Below are 17,503 nucleotides of genomic sequence, written 5' to 3' on the forward strand. Positions count from 1 at the left end.
GAGATAACTTATTTTATTTATTCAATTCTCAACTTAATTTTGATGCTAAAAATTGGTCAAAGGCACTTCAAAGATGATATTTAAGAAACAAATCCTTATGGTGATCATTCCAGACAAGTCACCAACTTATACCTGCCATTAGGGACACGACTACCTATAACTGCAAAGTGAAACATCCACAGGTTTTAAGTGGAGCATACTGTCCAGCAGCAATATTCAATTCATTTAGAGCATTAATAACATTTGTGGAGTATTTTAAATACAATATGGTAAAACAAAGCAAATTACACTTTTGGAGTTCCACAGAAGTTTTTCTTGACAGAAAATGGACAAAATTGCCTTTCCAAGTGGTCCTGTATTGAGGGATCTATCTTCATCTGTGTGTGCACTATTAACATCAGTAGCAGGTACATCAGAGAAATAACCCGCACTTTTCTGTTGTACAAAAATAAAACACCCTGCTCAGATAAAAAGCTTTTTGTAAGAGGTCTATCAACTACTCACTAAAATTTATACTTCTGGAAGCATAACAGAACAAATGGCAACATCTGAAGAAAAAGTGATTTTTAATATATACCTCCATCAAAGCAAAACAAAGAAAGTGTCCTTAAAGGTAAAAGGTACTGGGAAAAGACCTTCCGCAAAACAAGATGATGCTAACATCACCAGTGTTTAATCTCTTCAATAAGACCAATATAGACTGCAAAAATTAATTGGGAATGAAAGAAGATTAAAATCGGTCTTCTTCTATAAACAAAGATTAATACTATCCTCTGATTAAGAACAGTGATCAGAAGGTAACTTCTTGGCATTCTCATTCCTTCTGAACTAAAAAACACTTAACACAAGGATAGAATGTTACTGTTACACTAAGTGACATTCCCACATCCAAGTGCAAACAACTGCTGCCTAGTAATTTCAAGAAAACTAGTTCAAAATTTTTCTATCGGTCACTTAAATCACTACGGTGCCAATGGAAGCTTTTAGGTTTTACAAAATTAAGAAACCTCTTTTAGAAACAGAACAAAACCAAAACATAGAGCAATAATCAGTATATAGTCTAAGAGAGCCTGTGTTGCTGTACTTCAGAAAGGTCTTTCCACCTGAAATACAGTAGCCTCCTTGGGCTGCAGAAATACTCAAATTTAATAAATATTTCCTCAAAGCACAAAGACCTGAGAGTGAAATAACAAACTACTAATAGTAGTGTAATATTGTACATGAAAATTATACTAACTGTTCACATTCCAACCTTGTCTACTGAAGCTTTTGAAGGGCGTGAGATACAAACCAATTATTTCAGAGGTATCAGTTCATTGTTATGGCAATACAATTTAACAGAGAACAACAGCCCTCTGTTATAATCACAGAATGTAAAAAACGATACTTTTCTAGCTTGTCTGGAAGCAAAAAAAAATTTCTTTGCAGTGCTGTTAGAAAGGCAAAAGAAATAGATTCAGAGGCCTAAGAGCAAGGACACTTTAAAACAAAGCAAGAATGGATGTTTGAAGAAAAGGCTACTCTTATTTCTCCAGATAGGCCACCTTTTTATCGCAAGATAGTATGTTCTTAGCCTTATTCCCTCAGAAATGGAACTTGTTCCTTTATTTCTCCATTCCCTCTAAGGTCCTGCATGTTTTGTGGAAAGGGACATTCCTGCCCCACTCTGCTAAACCCACAAGCTACAGCTGGGCAGCAGACAAGAATTAGAACTGTGCTGAGAAAATGCCTCACCATGAGCTCAGCAGCGGCTGGTTTCACTTGCCACCTCAGCAACCAACCTGTGTGGAGCTCAAACATCTCACTACCGGCTTCCTCTTGCCCACCTGAGACTTATGCATGATGGAATTGAAAACCCAAAGACAGGTAGTCAGGATAGTAAGGAACATGAAGAGGAAATGATGTTACTTCACAGGGCAGCACAGGGCAAACATAGGACACAAACCTGCAGAAAACATGCAAGATTAGTTCTGCCTGTTGTGGAAGAAAACCTTTAAAACCCCATGGTTGAACTAAGGAAGAAAGCAGTAATAAAGGAAAGTACAGTAGTTCAGTAGATCTTCTACATGGGCTGAATTTACAAAGAGATTAAGCTGGGATCTCGATTTCATTTTATAACTTCCTTAAGCATTCCAGAAAATTTTAATTGCATGTTTGAACAATGCCACTAGAGTTATCAGTACGATATGGATTTCACAATATTACTGGTTTGTGTTGCACATGGGATAAACATTTAGCTCACAGAAGGAAGCATCTCTCAGCATGGCACCATCCATTCTCCTGTGGACAAGCATCCCTCTGACTAGAGCAAATTGGAGACTTTTTCCTTTTTTAAACAAATACAGTTATAATTTTCTACTTAAGTCATTAATTGACATAAAATAGCGCTTGTGTCCCTTTCGGTACTTCAGAGGCAGTCTTGCTCATAAAAGACCAACAGATTTAACCCTGCAGGAACTATTTGTTTAACTAATACTTGATATATGAACCCAGCCTATATTCAGGCAGAGAAGATGTATGTAATATTTCAACTCCATGAGATATTTCAGTAACTGCCATCATGCTGCAGAGCAATGGTCAGAAAGGAAGTCATGACTCTTTACTGTTGGACAACAGATAGAACCCCAACCTGTACAAGAACTATCTTTGGAAAAAAAATTCCAGTATTTTATGGTAACATCCTCTTCCAGGAACATCCTGAAGGACAGCAGTAGTAAATAAGGCTGTCCGCTACCAGTATGTGCCCTTTCCAAAACAATGACTGGAGGTAATTAGGTTATGTCCAAATTCATCAATATGATGAAAGTGAAAAGTGATAAAAAGATGAAGAGGCTTCTGTTCAAGTGTGGAATAAAGACACACTACATGTCAAACTTAACCCCATCCCCCATACTGCTATTCACACGATTTGAAAAAGAGAAAACCAGAAAGTTTCATGTTAACTATATAAAACACAGGCTTGGCCTCTGAAAATTTTTCAGTAATTAAAACACCTATTTTGTCCCACACCAAGAAAGTGTTTTCAGTTGAGAGGCAGAGATACTCATAAAGTAGTGGAGAAAGTTAATGCACTTTGAAAGATTCCTGCATTCAGGCTGGCTTACCTGAATAACTATATACTTCAGCTTCAAAAAGAGTGAAATAAGCATCATTTAACACTTTGTTCTGAAAAAGGTAACAAGAAGCAGATACGGAAAAAATTTTAAAAGTGGAGAAAAAAAATGTTCAGAAAAGTGAAATCAAGTACTTCAGCCAAATAAACTCATTGTGTAGGGAAGCAGTCAAATCGGCTTTGCTGCAGTTTTAAAATAGGACTTGTTTGTATCTGTAAAATTCTAATGAATAAGGTAACTCCACAATCTCGAAGTATAGTGATGTGAAAATTAAACGGAAACAAATAATACTGGCTGAAGCCAAGTTATTATAATGTCACTGTAACTTTGCTAAGATACTATTCTTTATGGTTTACATGGAAGGTGTGATGGAAGAGACTTCTACTTCAAAAAGCATCTACCTTATCTTATGCTGAGAAATTCTGAGATGAATTTTTATATCCATTCAACCAACAGGATAAGTTAAGACAAAAAAAAAGCGCCACAGGCAAATACGTAAGCAGCTTGCATCACCTCAGCAATTTAAACGATAGTAATTCTTTCTGTGTTTCTCCCTAAAACAGTAGTGATCCAACATCATATTATTTTGTACAATAGAGACTTAAAACTTTTTAAAATAATTCATAGCAGTGAATACCATTTCTGAAACAATTCAGATTAATCTTTTGGGTGGATCTCTGCCTATTCACAATAACCAGTCTGTCGTTAAGGCAAAGCAGACTTGAGACTCTATTTTCACACCTCTCCCTTCCTTATAGGGCAAGGTACACACAGTAATTTCAAGATATTGAGAATACTAGAGAAAGCCATCATGAAGTATTTGACTGTGCAGCATCCAATTTATAATATTAGAACTGTCCTAACAGAACATCTGGAAGGAAATAGAGGAGAACAGGAAAAGGAACAGAAATACTGTATGATTATCTTTGAACCCATCCACTGTTTTTTATACAAATTCTTCCAGATATTAGTGTACCAGAACAACCTCCTATTTCACAGCTTTAGGGCCCCAAATCTTCATGAGCAGGGCTGCAAGGTCACACTATCCCAAACAGTCAGAGCCAGCACTGGACTCTGTTGTACACAGACAGTGACAGGAAGTACTGTCAACGTGATTTTTGAAATAAGAATCGCCATGAGTAATTTTAGTCCACAAGCTTCATGCAGGAGTTTGAGGAGACTCTTATTCATTGTACTGGCTTCTTTTCGTTTTCTTCGAAGTTCTACTAATTCTCAGAAATTTTTTGCTTTGGCTTTTGATTATCCTCCAGTGCTTCATTTTTGCTCTGCTCCTCTGGATTCTTTGCCGAATCAGGATTGTACCGATACAAATACCCATATGGACGGAGATGATAAATCAAATATTCCAAATGATACATAGTCACGGAATCAACATAGTGGAATGAAACTGCTAGATCGGAGCAGCATCCAGGACCCTAAAACACAAAACAAGTCAAAATAATCAGCAAGAATTGCAAAGCATGCCCTGGATTAAAGATCCAGGAAGAATTCAAACACATACTTGACACACATACTTGACTTCATGGTAAGAAATTCACTATCATCAGTCATTCATATACTTCAAAATTAATGTTAGGCAAGCAAAATGTATCAGAAATATCTGCCAAAGCATCTTTCCAAAATGAAGTTGGACAAAGTCTTTTGCTTCTGTAATCAAGCCAGTGAAAAAACTAGTTGCCCTCATTAATGTCAGAGGTCTTCTGCTTTTCTGTACTTCTTTTTTTATGCTGGTCTAAATGCATTGCATTTATTTATGAAAAAATATGTGCTTGTTATTCATGACAGCATCCACCCAGAGTATATAAGCCAAATGTGTGTGCGCATGCACCTGTGTCTGTGTGTTCACACATCATACAGTTCGGCAAAATTGTCAGTATCTAACTTCTTACATATAGAAAGCTGTAGCAAATAATTTTGGAACTTTTTTTTTTTTAAAGTTTATTAATTTCATTGACATTATTAAGCGCTAAAAGCACTTTTAAGCACTAAAAGATCATTGTTAACACATTTGTTATAACTTGTTTTTCCTAGCTCAAATTTAGCTGTAAGAGCACTTTTCTGGAAGAGAGTTTTGCGGGGGCGTTTTCATCAGGTTTGATTGCAGAGCTGCTATTATTCCATTTCTGACTGGGACTAAGATTCAACATTTACAGACACTGAAGAGAACAATTGTTACATAATTGTTATTCTTTCAATATTTACTAAGTTTGACCAATATAGTTTCGTTTTGATACCAGACGAAGTAGTCTCTATCCAAATACAAATATGATAGGACAGGATCAAATATGCGATTTCCACTACAGATCCTCACCACCACTGCATCGGTTACAGACGTAACTGTCCACAGCTCAGCCACCCGTGAACTGCAACCATAGCTAAAGCTGCTGCATCCTGACACACTAAATACAGTATCGTAGCTGTTTTAAGCTACAGAAATGCTCTAGCCGCTGAATACAAGTATAAAAATAGATGCTTTACAATGAAAAAAGTCTACTGAAAAACTAGACTTTTTTTTTTCCAGCTTTACTGTGTAAAAAATCCCACATCCTATCCTTGATTTTGGCCACTTACGCTAATCTCAAAGCTTGCTGAAAAATAATACCTTTAAAAGTGAGATTATAATCCTAAAAAAGAAGCCACATTGCAGATTATACAATCATCAATATTTACAATGCAGAATACCTTCAGATCACTTTAAGTTCAAGCAGCACCCTGCTCTCCCCTCCCTTTTTTTTTTTAAATCGAGATTTCAGGTGTGGAATACAAAGAACAATCTGAAGTTCTTGCAGAACAGAATGTTTCAGCTTGTAAATGCCATTTTTGTTGCTACAACAAAATAATTTTTTAAAAAATTAGCTTTGCCAGCTCTCACTTCTACAGAAGGTAGACAAGAGTTCAATAGAACTACATAAGGAAATCATAGGATCATAGAATCACTAAGGTTGGAAATGATCTCTAAGATCACCGAGTCCAACCATCAACTCAACACCACCATGCCCACTAAACCATGTCCCTAAGTACCTACCTACACATCTTTTAAATATTTCCAGGGATGGTGACTCAACCACTTCCCTGAGCAGCCTGTTCCAAGGCCTGACCACTTGTTCAGTAAAGAGATTTCTCCTAATGTCCAATCTAAACCTCCCTTGGCACAACTTGAGGCCATTTCCTCTCATCCCATCGCTAGTTACTTGGGAGAAGAGACCAACACCCACCTCGCTACAACCTCCTTTCAGGTAGTTGTAGAGCACGATGAGGTCTCCCCTCAGCCTCCTCTTCTCCAGACTAAACAACCCCAGTTCCCTCAGCCGCTCCTCATAAGACTTGTGCTCCAGGCCCTTCACCAGCTTCGTTGCCCTTCTTTGGACACGCTCCAGCACCTCCATGTCCTTCCTGTAGTGAGGGGCCCAAAACTGAACACAGTATTCGAGGTGCGGCCTCACCAGTGCCGAGTACAGGGGCACGATCACCTCCCTGCTCCTGCTGGCCACACTATTTCTGATACAGGCCAGGATGCCATTGGCCTTCTTGGCCACGAGGGCACACTGCTAAATCTAATCATATTTCCTTGTTTGGGTCATGCTTTTATTTCACTTCTAGGCAACGTCCATTCTTCTGTAGTCTTTTCAACGAAATTCACTTACATGTACATTTTAACAACCTTCAATAAAAAGTGAGGGCAGGGCAGCTACCAGCTTTCAAGCCAGGTAACACTGCACACAGTTATCAGTGATAAGAGAAGTATATTGCAGCACATCTCCATTTGAAAGGGAGAAGACTAGCAGGCAGTACAGTCACACATACCATTACCCACCAGTCCCTCCAGTAACTTGGGAATCTCTTAGACAATGTTAATCAACTACAATCATGAGCAAGTCTCAAAATTACTTCTATTTCTACAGGTTTTATGCAAAGTTTGCTGTTGGATAGAAGATAAAGGTGTATCAGTGCCACCTTCCCTTTCAGTAGGCTTTAATGTAACTAAGCCATACTGTTTGACCTGGCTCTGTACAGTCAGCACACACAGCTTGGAATGAACCACGCTGGTCTCGCTTCTCACTCCACACTGGTAGTTGGGTGGCTGGAGAAGCTAGGGACACTGTGTGTGAAATGTGAGGGAACAAAACAGAACAATAACTTTGCAAGGAAGGTAGTAGTGGTGACACTAGACAAACGCATCAAAAAGGTTTCATCATTTTTTGCTGTCCACAGAACATAGCAAAACTGCAATAATAATTTAAGATTCACTAACTCTTCTGGAAAGTTAAGTTCTTAGCATCAACTTGTAGTTGATGACTAGTGTATTTAACACATCTACACACAAGTGTATCACAGGATATCACAACAAAATCTTCTTTTCTAAAATATATTGAACTGCTATTAAACTGCTAATTCACACATCATACACATTCATACACATCATAAGATATACTTCATAAAATGGGTACCAGGTTCCTAAGGACTTACCTCTACAGCAGGATAATAATTATAATTCCAGTACCAGAATGTTTTTGGTAGGTATCCTCTGATTAAGTGATGTTCTGGAACGAAGGGATGAAAGGTTTCTCTACCACTTGTATCCCTAGAATCTCCTGCTTCCACATTAATGATCTCCATGCATTTTCCTAGTGCTAGGTCTTCAATTGAGGAACTGTGAGAGCATTTGTTCGTTTTAAATGCAGCAACAAATCTCTTCAGAGCTTCTTTGCTCAGAACATATCCTGCTCCTCCACTCATATAGCCCTGTTTCACATAAGGCTTAAACCTTCTTCCAAAGTATATGGGCTGTTCAGGACTGTATTTTGAAAGAAGCCATCTTAAATTGTCCAATATAACATATGTATCATCATCTGCTTTCATAAACCAATCAGCATCATCAAAATAATGGTCATATACATATTGAAAAGCTTTAATAGTCTTCCAGTACAGTTGGTCCCTGCCTTCTTTGGTTTCTAGGCCCACAGTTGGGAAGTCCTTATTTTCCTCAGAGCTCATAAAAAGTATTTTATTACAACGTTGGGCCCAAGTGGCCTTAACATGCTTGGCTTTCTTTTCTAGATTTTGAGGTCCAGTCATGACCCAACACAGTATTTTCACCTTCTGATACAGTCCCTCTGCAATATTTTTATTCTCATCTAAAAAAAAGAGGAACGTTCCAAAACAGTATTAGACTTGATTGCAAAAGAAACATAGGAGCAACCTCCCCCCAGACATTCTGTTTCTATATCAGAAAAGACATGCAGAGAGAGAAGAGGCATTTGCTTCTAAATGTACCAGTTAATGACATTAATGTTAGGTTTAGGAAGAAAACAAACAAGACTCCCAAAACCAAGAAACTAAAGTTCTTAAAGCTACTTCAACTTCACAGGGTAAAGGTGAGCATAAGAGCCATATCAAAATGGGTGCCTGCTCAAGGAAGTATGGCTTTAAAAAACCTTGATTTGTACATAAAAACTATTCAGAGCAACTTCTTTATGGTATTGGAGGACTAATGAAAATTAAAAAGCTGAGTATTTCTGCCATTCACAATGAACACAGTTTAATGATTACAACACAGAAAGGTCAAAAATCTAATAAGCTCTGTTATATATATTCATGTTAACTAACAAAACCTAATAAGTATTTCTAAAATAGCAACATATTTTTGAAGGAAAAAGCAGATATTAAGCCAGAAAGAAAGAATTTATCACCAAATCAAGTTAAATCTTATTTGTAAAAAATCAGATTAAGTAAGTTAGGATACTATGAAACTAGTATTATTGTTGTGCTAAAATATTTTTACTTGCAGACAATCCAACAGAATAAATAGATACAGCTATTTGAGGTGTGTAATGTTTTCCAAGCTGCCAAAGCATTCATTTCCCTTAAAGAAACATTTTCACTTGATACATACAGAGTGATTTTAACTCATGTAAAAGAATATTCCATGGAGAGTGAGATCTGCATAACTGGTCCTAAAATATTCCTGCTTACACTTTAGGAAACAACAGCTCAGATTTCTTTGTAACAATTTTCTACAATTACATGTGAAACACTCACAAACTTGTCTTACAAAGTTTGCAGTTTAAATACGTTTAAATAGCAAATTACTTATTAACATCTTCAGCAAATCCATTATAGTGCACTTTTTCTCATCCAAACTGTCCCAATTCAGACACTATCTGTATTTAGGATTTAGAATGAAATCATTTAATGAGATGTGTCAAATTTAAAAGTACGCCTGAAATATTAGAAGGGTCTACCATCTTTGAAGAAGAAGGGAAAAAAAAAAGAAGTCAGAGTGCAACAGAATTTCTCTGTTTTTGACTGCGAACAGCAACCTGTGTTTGGACTGCTGCATAATCAGCTTGGCAAACAATGCCCACATTGACCCCCTCTGCCCCCCGCCCCAATTCCAAGTTTTACTAATCATGTCAAAAAGTGAATTTCTTTTTTTTTTCAGCTTTATCTGAGAGGCTAGATAAAAAGTTAGAAGTGGTCCAAAATTAGCTTCTTAAAGCTAAAAAGCAATGCAGCCACATCTACAATGCTAGCAAATACGTCTGCTTAGCAAAACCACCATTTGATGTTAACAATTCATTTGAGAAGTTCCTGCTCCAAACGAGTCTGGATACAGAAGCTGGACAAACAGTTGGGCTCTAAGGAAAAAAATCACTACTGTAATAAAAATGTAAACAAAGAAAACTACCATTCAGGGGACCTCAGGAGAATAATGTTATTTAGATGTAACCTGAACATGGGGAAAGTCAAAGAAAAGTATTCATACAAATTCTTGGCAGTGAAGAACGCAACATTTTGCAATGCATGAAATGGGGGCATATTATATAATTAGTCAGGCGTAACAAAATACCTTTATGCTGTCCAGAGTCTGCATTGAAATTCATTTGTCCTTGCAGCTGATTGTTGTCGGTATCTGCTGAGTGTTGACCATGTGGATCATTGTGAAGGATATGAGGCTGGATCTTAACCTGTTCTTCTAGTATAATGCTAAACAGAAGATAGCATACAAAAAATCCTATTGCTGATCCAAAAGTGAAGGTTAGAAGATTCATCAGAGACTTAGAAGAGGCCATCTCCTGAAGGTAATACACTGTCAAAACCAAATGAAAAATACATTAAGCTTAAAGCCACTTAACACAGAAATCGAACGTAAAACTACAGGAAAAAATCAAGGACTAAATCTCTGGAAGTCAAGATCTCCGTTCTAGCTCAGATTCAGCTCCCCTGGACTTGCATGGAAGTTTAAGTACAAGAGCAATGCAAATATTCATATAAAATTGTACAAACATTGATAAATTTAGTGCAAAAGACCTACCATATATTCCTTAGCTTATGATTATAAAGAACAGTCATAAATCACAAAGTGACTGTACATACAGAAAACATTCATTATATTTATAAAATATTTATACAAGAATGTATACATTTCAAGTGCAATATCTTAATTATAAAACTGTAATATATGTTCACTTCTTTATTCTCTTTGTCCCAAGAAATCTGTGCTTTAAAATGTAATACCTAAGTCTTTTATGAACTAAAAGATGATGGTCAAAGGCAATTTATAGGTCAAGATACAATATGGTCATGAGATGTACATAAACTCCAGGAGGAACTATATTACAGGAATTCTTTAACAGATGTCAAAGCAGATATTGAAGAGTTATAAAAGCAAATCTGCTCTCAAAGTAGGGCAGTTTTCCTTCCACTTTTAGGAAGTACTGAGGACAGACTTTCAGAAGAAAGAGTAAGACATCATCTGAATTTTCATACAGAAACACCCATTTTTAAAAGGCATTTGGAGGAAGAGAAGAAAACGCATCAGCCTCAACGCCTCTTCTACACATCAAAAACCAAACCTTGTATTCCAGTAATAAAAAAACCCTTCACTTCAGCCACACCCTTACTCCTCAAAAACTGAAGGACTTGGCTGACCATTTTTATAAAATTAAACAAATCCAGCATCTACACCTGCATAAAGTAAGCTTTATACATCGAAACAAGTGTGAATTTTTATATATTAAACACTTGCAAAACGATTTCAGGCTGTTGAGGCCTGAGGCCTTTTCATCTTTGCAAAGGGTTGAGATATTTTCTAGTAATTCATGACTAAACTACAAAAACATTGACTGTTAAATACATACTGGATGTAAGCCAGTGCCTTACAAACAAGTTGATGATGTTCCCTCCATTAGGATCATTCTTCACGTCAATGGGCAGAACCCAATTTAGTTGGGGAGCCAAAAAAAGAAAATTATGGAATGTACAGAGCATCGATGAAAACCATCAGAAAAGAGCTGCAGCCACCAAAACAACTCATTTAGCCTGCACCCACTTCTCTCATTGGCTGTGCAGAGTCTGTTGGAAAAAGACTATCCCCAAACAAGCTGCATGAATCACTTTGCAGCAACATGCTCTCAAAATACCAGCTTTCTGTCTGTCTGAGCATTCTCCAGAAGGGAAAGCAGAGAGGACAGAATGCAGATGTGCATATTGCTAGGTTGGCACTTTCAGAAATCATCAGATTTACTGCACACATGCAGATCTAGATCATTTGAGAGCAAAGCAGCTCTAACATGTGATATGCTTTTCTTTCCACACTGCTAGAAAAAGGAAAGAAAACTGGAAACACAACTTGAAGCACAAAATAAAAATCAAGACACTTAAAGGTTGTATCAAATTCACATAATTATAACTGTGGTTGATAAGGAGCTGTAGTTCTTTAATATGAAAAAGCATATTATACAATTTTTTAAGCATACATTGTCTTCCCTCAATTCAGTACTACATCTTGGTGGAGACTAACGATTGCCTTTAGACATCACATCTTAAAGTATAAAATTGACTGTATTATCACCTGTGACCCAGGCCTTGAAAAAATGACTTGGTTTCCAGCTTTATTTTTATTGTCTTATATGCCACTAACTGGGGAAGAAAACATGGGGACTTAGATCAGGTGCCTTCCAAAAAAAAAGAAAAAAAGCAAAAAACCAAAACATTCAAGGAAAAGCCTATATGCACAAGCAGTCTATGACACTGAAAAGTATCCACTACTAAAATTTTTTTGTTGTTGTTTTCACTTTCCCCAGCTATCACCACAAAGTCCCCTCAAAATTTGCAATACACAAAGGGAGAGGGCCAGAATAAAACAATGCCTTCCTTCAGCATATTAAAACGGGGAAAAAAATAAAAATCCATGCATGCACATAGCATAGCTACAGCACTTTCTAGAAGAAAAAGTCTCCATTGTTCCACTTTTCAATATTAGGTGTCTCTTTGCCACACAATTTCAGTTATCTGCTCTAACAGCTGTTAAAATTACTCTTGCTTGGAGAGAAAAAAAAGAAAATCACTTGAAAATAACTGCTGCTTATTAAACTATGGAATTATGTTAAATTAGATTCTTTAGGAAAAAAACTTTAAGTGTATTGGAAATGTTAAAAGAGAAATGCATTCATCACATTTGGAAATCAGAAGTTGATTTGGCAGTATTCCACAAGCAAAGAGGATTTCTGGGAGCAGGTAGGGACAGATGCTGAAGCTGTACTTCATCTTTGATATGAAATGCCTTTAGTTACAGTTTTCAATCTAAAATAATCTGCTCATTGTTCTATTAATTTTATATCAGCAGACTGGAACACTATATACATGTGTATGTATCCATATGTTTCTAAACTCCAACAGTAAACAGGACAGAAATCTTCATTTTTTTATATTATCTTAATATTTGACCTAAGTAGAGTCTTTTAACTTCCCAGCAAAAATAACTGAATGCTACAGCATTAGACTACAACCAGAAAATGTCTAAAAGGAAGGTTAGTTCTTCTTATAATAAGCATCCCACTCAGACTCTCTGCTGACATTCTTTTCTATACAGGAATTTATTCAGGGGCAAGACATGCAAAACATTTAAGTGTTGAAGGTCAGGATGGATGAGGCTTTGAGCAACCTGATCTAGTGAAAGATGCCCCTGCTCATGTCAGGGAGTTGGACTAGATCATCTTTAAAAGGTCCCTTCCAACCCAAACCATTCTGTGATGCTATGATTCTATGACATACAGACAGGGAAAAGGTAAGTGCAAAACCTACCAGGTCACTAAAAAATCCCCATTTTTACTCCTATTTCTATTTTTACTTCTCTTGAGTTAAAAAACAGACACTATTTAAAAAAACACCTACAACAAAAGCCTAGGTTTATATTTAATTTATGGTCCACTGCTCTGTCATGGCAGCTTAAACAAATATATCTATTTAGATATTCATGTAGGTAGCTCTACTTACATCAACCAGACCAAAAAATGTTTTAAAATTCTATCACAACTTAACAGTCATTGTAGATTTGGCTCCAAATTTCAGTTTCATGAGTCAACGATTTCTGCATCTTCAAACTTACAGAAAAAGTAATTTTTCTGTGTTAGGGGCTGCTGAACCTGGCAGCCCAATGGAGACAAGGCTGCTGCAACTCCATGTCCCCAGGTCCAGCCAGTGACAAGGGTGAGGATGTATTCCCATACTTGCACATGCAAACATACATAACACATGGCTGACCATACGGATCAACACAGCTGAAAACAGTATTCATGCAAACACAAACATGGTCTGGCCTAATGCTGCTTCTCTCCCTCACTGACCAGGACAAATGTCCACTAGTGGGGAATATACACATACATACAATGTGGGTCCCTCCAGTAACCAGCCTCAGACACTCAATCTATCCAAGAACCAACCTTCAATCCTCACCACTCCAGTTACTGGTACAGACCTCCTCACCCAGAAACACACACACGCAGCTCCCCACAGGCATACCATGATCGCCCAGTAAATGGCCTTAGACATTCAGTCCACTCAGTAACTGGCCCTTGGATGCTTTTGTCTCCAGTTGCCTCGCTCAGAGACACACATGCAAATGAGCCTCCAAAACAACCCCCAGATCTTACAGTCTCTCCAGTAGCTGGTTTAGACCTCCTTGACTCTCATATTGCCAAACTGAAGACCCTCTAATCTCACTAGTACCTGTCCCACACTTACAGCTGCCTCAAAACCTGGCTCCCAAGCCCCTTATCCTACTCACTGGCTAGCCCTGCATGATATTCACTAGCAACCACACACTGGCATACTTGTCAAGACAATACACATGCACTCCAGTCTCCCCAGTTACTGGCACTTCAGACACACAAGCCTCTGTGACTTACTGTCTCCACTCTGGTTGCTGGCATTTAGACCCTCACTCACTCCAGTCTCTCCAGTTGCTGGCACACCAGATGCAGAGGTCCCTATAACTTATGGTACCACTCCAGCTGCTGGCACTTAGACCTCAGTATGCACACATGAATACAGCACAGAGTCCTCTCATCCAGGAAAACAGTTAGAAATGGAGCTTAATGAGAAAAGAGGACAGGCTGTGCTAATCTGGCACAGGGCATGGCCAAACATACTGACCAGCCACTTGTTTACAACAGACCAGGCTCTTTATCCCCTTATCGTTCTATTTTCCTGTACTTGTTCCTCCTCAAACCACCCTGTTCCGTCCCTTTAGTCCCTCCCCTAAGCATCCCATAATAAGTTTTGTACAGTCACAAGACAGTCTTCTCCTGCATTCCATAATATGTCCCATATTCTGAAGGCAGTTACCCCCCTCAGTCTTGTAAGCTGCTCCAGAGAGCCTTTCTGTTGAGTTATCTTGATGTGTGTCACACCTGGGCAACGGGGCTGATGGCTCTCCAGTGACAGAACCAGGGGCTGCTTCCTCTGACGAGATTAATGCCCCACACCCCCTACCCAGACCCTGCTGTGCCTCTGTGCGGTCCTGGTGATGAGCCTTTTAACACATTAATCTAAAATACTGTTCTCACTTCACTACCTGTTCCAACAAGGGATAAGGTCACCTTCCTAAGCCAAAGCAAACTTAGGGAATCCCCACGCAAAAGGAGCATATGATATGGAGCTTGGCCCATCACCACCCCTCAGAAAAAAACCAAACCCAACCACCTGTAAAATTAATACTTTTAAGCAAACTCAGACCATGTAACTTTTCAAACTTGTTTCAAGAGGAAACACATTCAACAAAAAAACCCACCAAATCTGAGATTTTGAAATTTACAGAATGCGGGACATAACTCTAGATGTTTTTGTATATGTTTCATCCCACCATAGTCACTTTACAATTATGAGAATTCATTATTCCTCATAATGAGAAAGATGGCTAGCCTGCACACACAGCTGGCTCTTCCCTGTATCCCTTACTTAAGAAGTGAGGGGGAAAGGGCTCACAGAATGTCAATGTCCATTGAGGGCTGCAAAATTAGCAATGAAATTGATCTCTACTACCACGTCCTTAAGGGTTGAGCAACACATCAGAATAATTAAAGTCAAAATGTAGAAAACGTAGTTAGCTGTGCAATGCCCAAGAAAGGTTTTCTGCTCACTAAGTCCCATTATTTCTAGAAGCTTTATACGTACGTATTCATATCCTTCTAAAATGAAGCTATATGCAAAACAGTTGTACATTTGCTAATGTTGCCTGCATCAAGGATTACTGGGAACTGCTGCAGTTTCCTATCAACTAAGCACAGATTATATTTTTCACTTCCAAAAATATTTTGTTTTTTAAAAAAAATGTTTAATGTTATGAGCATTTCTGTGGAGAGGACCTTTTTCCATCGAAAACTCTTGGTGGTTCTGTCAAAAAATATAGACCACAAAAGCAAGGTATTTTGGTACAGGTGGACAATAACAGCATTGAAACAAGATGTGTAACAATCCACAGCACAGGTGAGACGGAAGAAAGATGCTGGTAATCTCCTTCCTCATTCCAAACGCTGACACCCTCTTTCAGCAACAAGTTACCATGTCCAAAGCATGGCTTTCGAGACCTCTACTAACCTAGTTCCTACTAAAGGGAACTGCGGCGTCAGTCCAGGAAGTCCCCGTTAGAAAGAGCAGCAGGCGGATGGGTGGGGAGCAGCGAGCTCCCCCGAGAAGGTACCTTGCTCCCTCCGTTGGTGCTCTGAGAGACTCGCTGGCTTCCAAGGAGACCCCTCCTTCGGAGCCTCTCCCTCCCAGGCGGGCAGCCAGGCACCTGCTGTCCCCGCAACCGCGGCTCCTGCGGGCTCCCTTCTCGCCGCCGCCGGGATGACACGCACCGCCCCGCCACCCCCTCCCGCCCCATCACCGTAGGGAAGCACCTTCCTTCACGTCGCCGCCCCATCGGGGCGCTGCTTTCAGGGCCCTGTCCGCCGCCCTCCCCCCAGCCACGGCCCGGCCAGGGGCCCGTCGCTGCCGCTGCCCCCTCAACGCCGCTCGCCACCGCGGCCCTCCCGCTCGCCCTCCCGCCCCCTCACCTCGTCGGCCGGAGGGGGCCCGGCGCGCGCTCAGCCGCGCGGCCCGCAGGCAGCCGTTGGCCGCGCGCAGGGGAGGCCGCCACCAGACCCGCCACCGCGCGCCGCCGCCGCCGCCGGCACCATCCCGCTTCCTCGCGCTGCGCACCCCCGGAGCGGGCAGGGGGGGCCGGCACCGCTCCGCCGCCTGCTCATTGGGTGGCGAGCGCCGGGGGGCGTGGCCGGCCGCGGCACGCGCATTTAACCCTTGCCCGCCGCGCAGGCCCCGCCGCGTGGCAGCTCGCTCATCACCTCGCGTTCTCGCGCGCGCACGGCTGCCGCCGGTGGGGGGCGCGGGAGGACCGCGGCTGCCCCGACCGCGCTGCCCCCCGCGCGGGAGTCAGGCGTGGGGACGGGAACCCGTCCTTTCTTCCCCAGCTCCGCTTGTTCGCCGGGCGCGCGGCCACGTCGTCGGGCCGGGCCAGGCCAGGCCGCGAGTAGAGCCGGCGCCTCCCGTGTGGGGAGGCCGCCGGCGCGGCAGCGGTGGGTGAAGGCGCGTGCCCCGGGCCGGAGCTGCAGCGTGGGGGCGGGGGCCAGCTCGCCCGTCGCGCTTGGTGGCTTGGTCAGGCCTTTGAGGTGTGTGGGTAAAAAATGGTAGAGGGCGGAACGGGGAGAGCACGCGAGGGCAAGGGAGGGCCGGGAGAGCGAGGAGCGTCACCTCCCCTTGACCACTTTAGGTATTTTGGCGGTGGTGCCTCCTTCTCTGCCGCCTCAGACGCGTTCAGGAAAGAAATGCCCCGAGGAGGGCTGTTCCTCCACCCTTTTATCGCGTTACCTTGCTCTCGTCTGCCTGGTCTTGCCTGAAAGCAGCTATGTCGTGTGCTCAGGCCGGGCTGCGGAGCTCCGCTGCTTTCCAGCTCTTCATTCCCTTCACTTCAGCCGGTCTGGAGCCTCTGCACTTCCAAAATACCATTAGGCAACTGCAAGGGACGTTGCTAGGTAACTGAACCCTCTGAAATCATTCCTTATCTCCCTGTGCTAATGCTGCCTACCTTT

At 40.8% G+C, this 17,503-nt stretch overlaps 1 protein-coding gene across 1 annotated transcript; it reads right to left on the reverse strand.

The window, feature by feature from the left end:
• C1GALT1 (core 1 synthase, glycoprotein-N-acetylgalactosamine 3-beta-galactosyltransferase 1) lies at positions 1-16,623 on the reverse strand. Its single transcript, XM_075143703.1, has 4 exons — positions 16,472-16,623; positions 9,985-10,224; positions 7,602-8,269; positions 1-4,549 (listed from the first exon to the last, which is right to left on the reverse strand). The coding sequence occupies exons 2-4, from the start codon at positions 10,205-10,207 to the stop codon at positions 4,340-4,342; spliced, it is 1,101 nt and encodes a 366-aa protein (XP_074999804.1). The 5' UTR covers positions 10,208-10,224; positions 16,472-16,623; the 3' UTR covers positions 1-4,339.
• Positions 16,624-17,503: the final 880 nt, after the last annotated feature.

The sequence above is a fragment of the Calonectris borealis genome, chromosome 2 (genome assembly GCF_964195595.1).
Source record: "Calonectris borealis chromosome 2, bCalBor7.hap1.2, whole genome shotgun sequence".
NCBI lineage: Eukaryota > Metazoa > Chordata > Aves > Procellariiformes > Procellariidae > Calonectris > Calonectris borealis.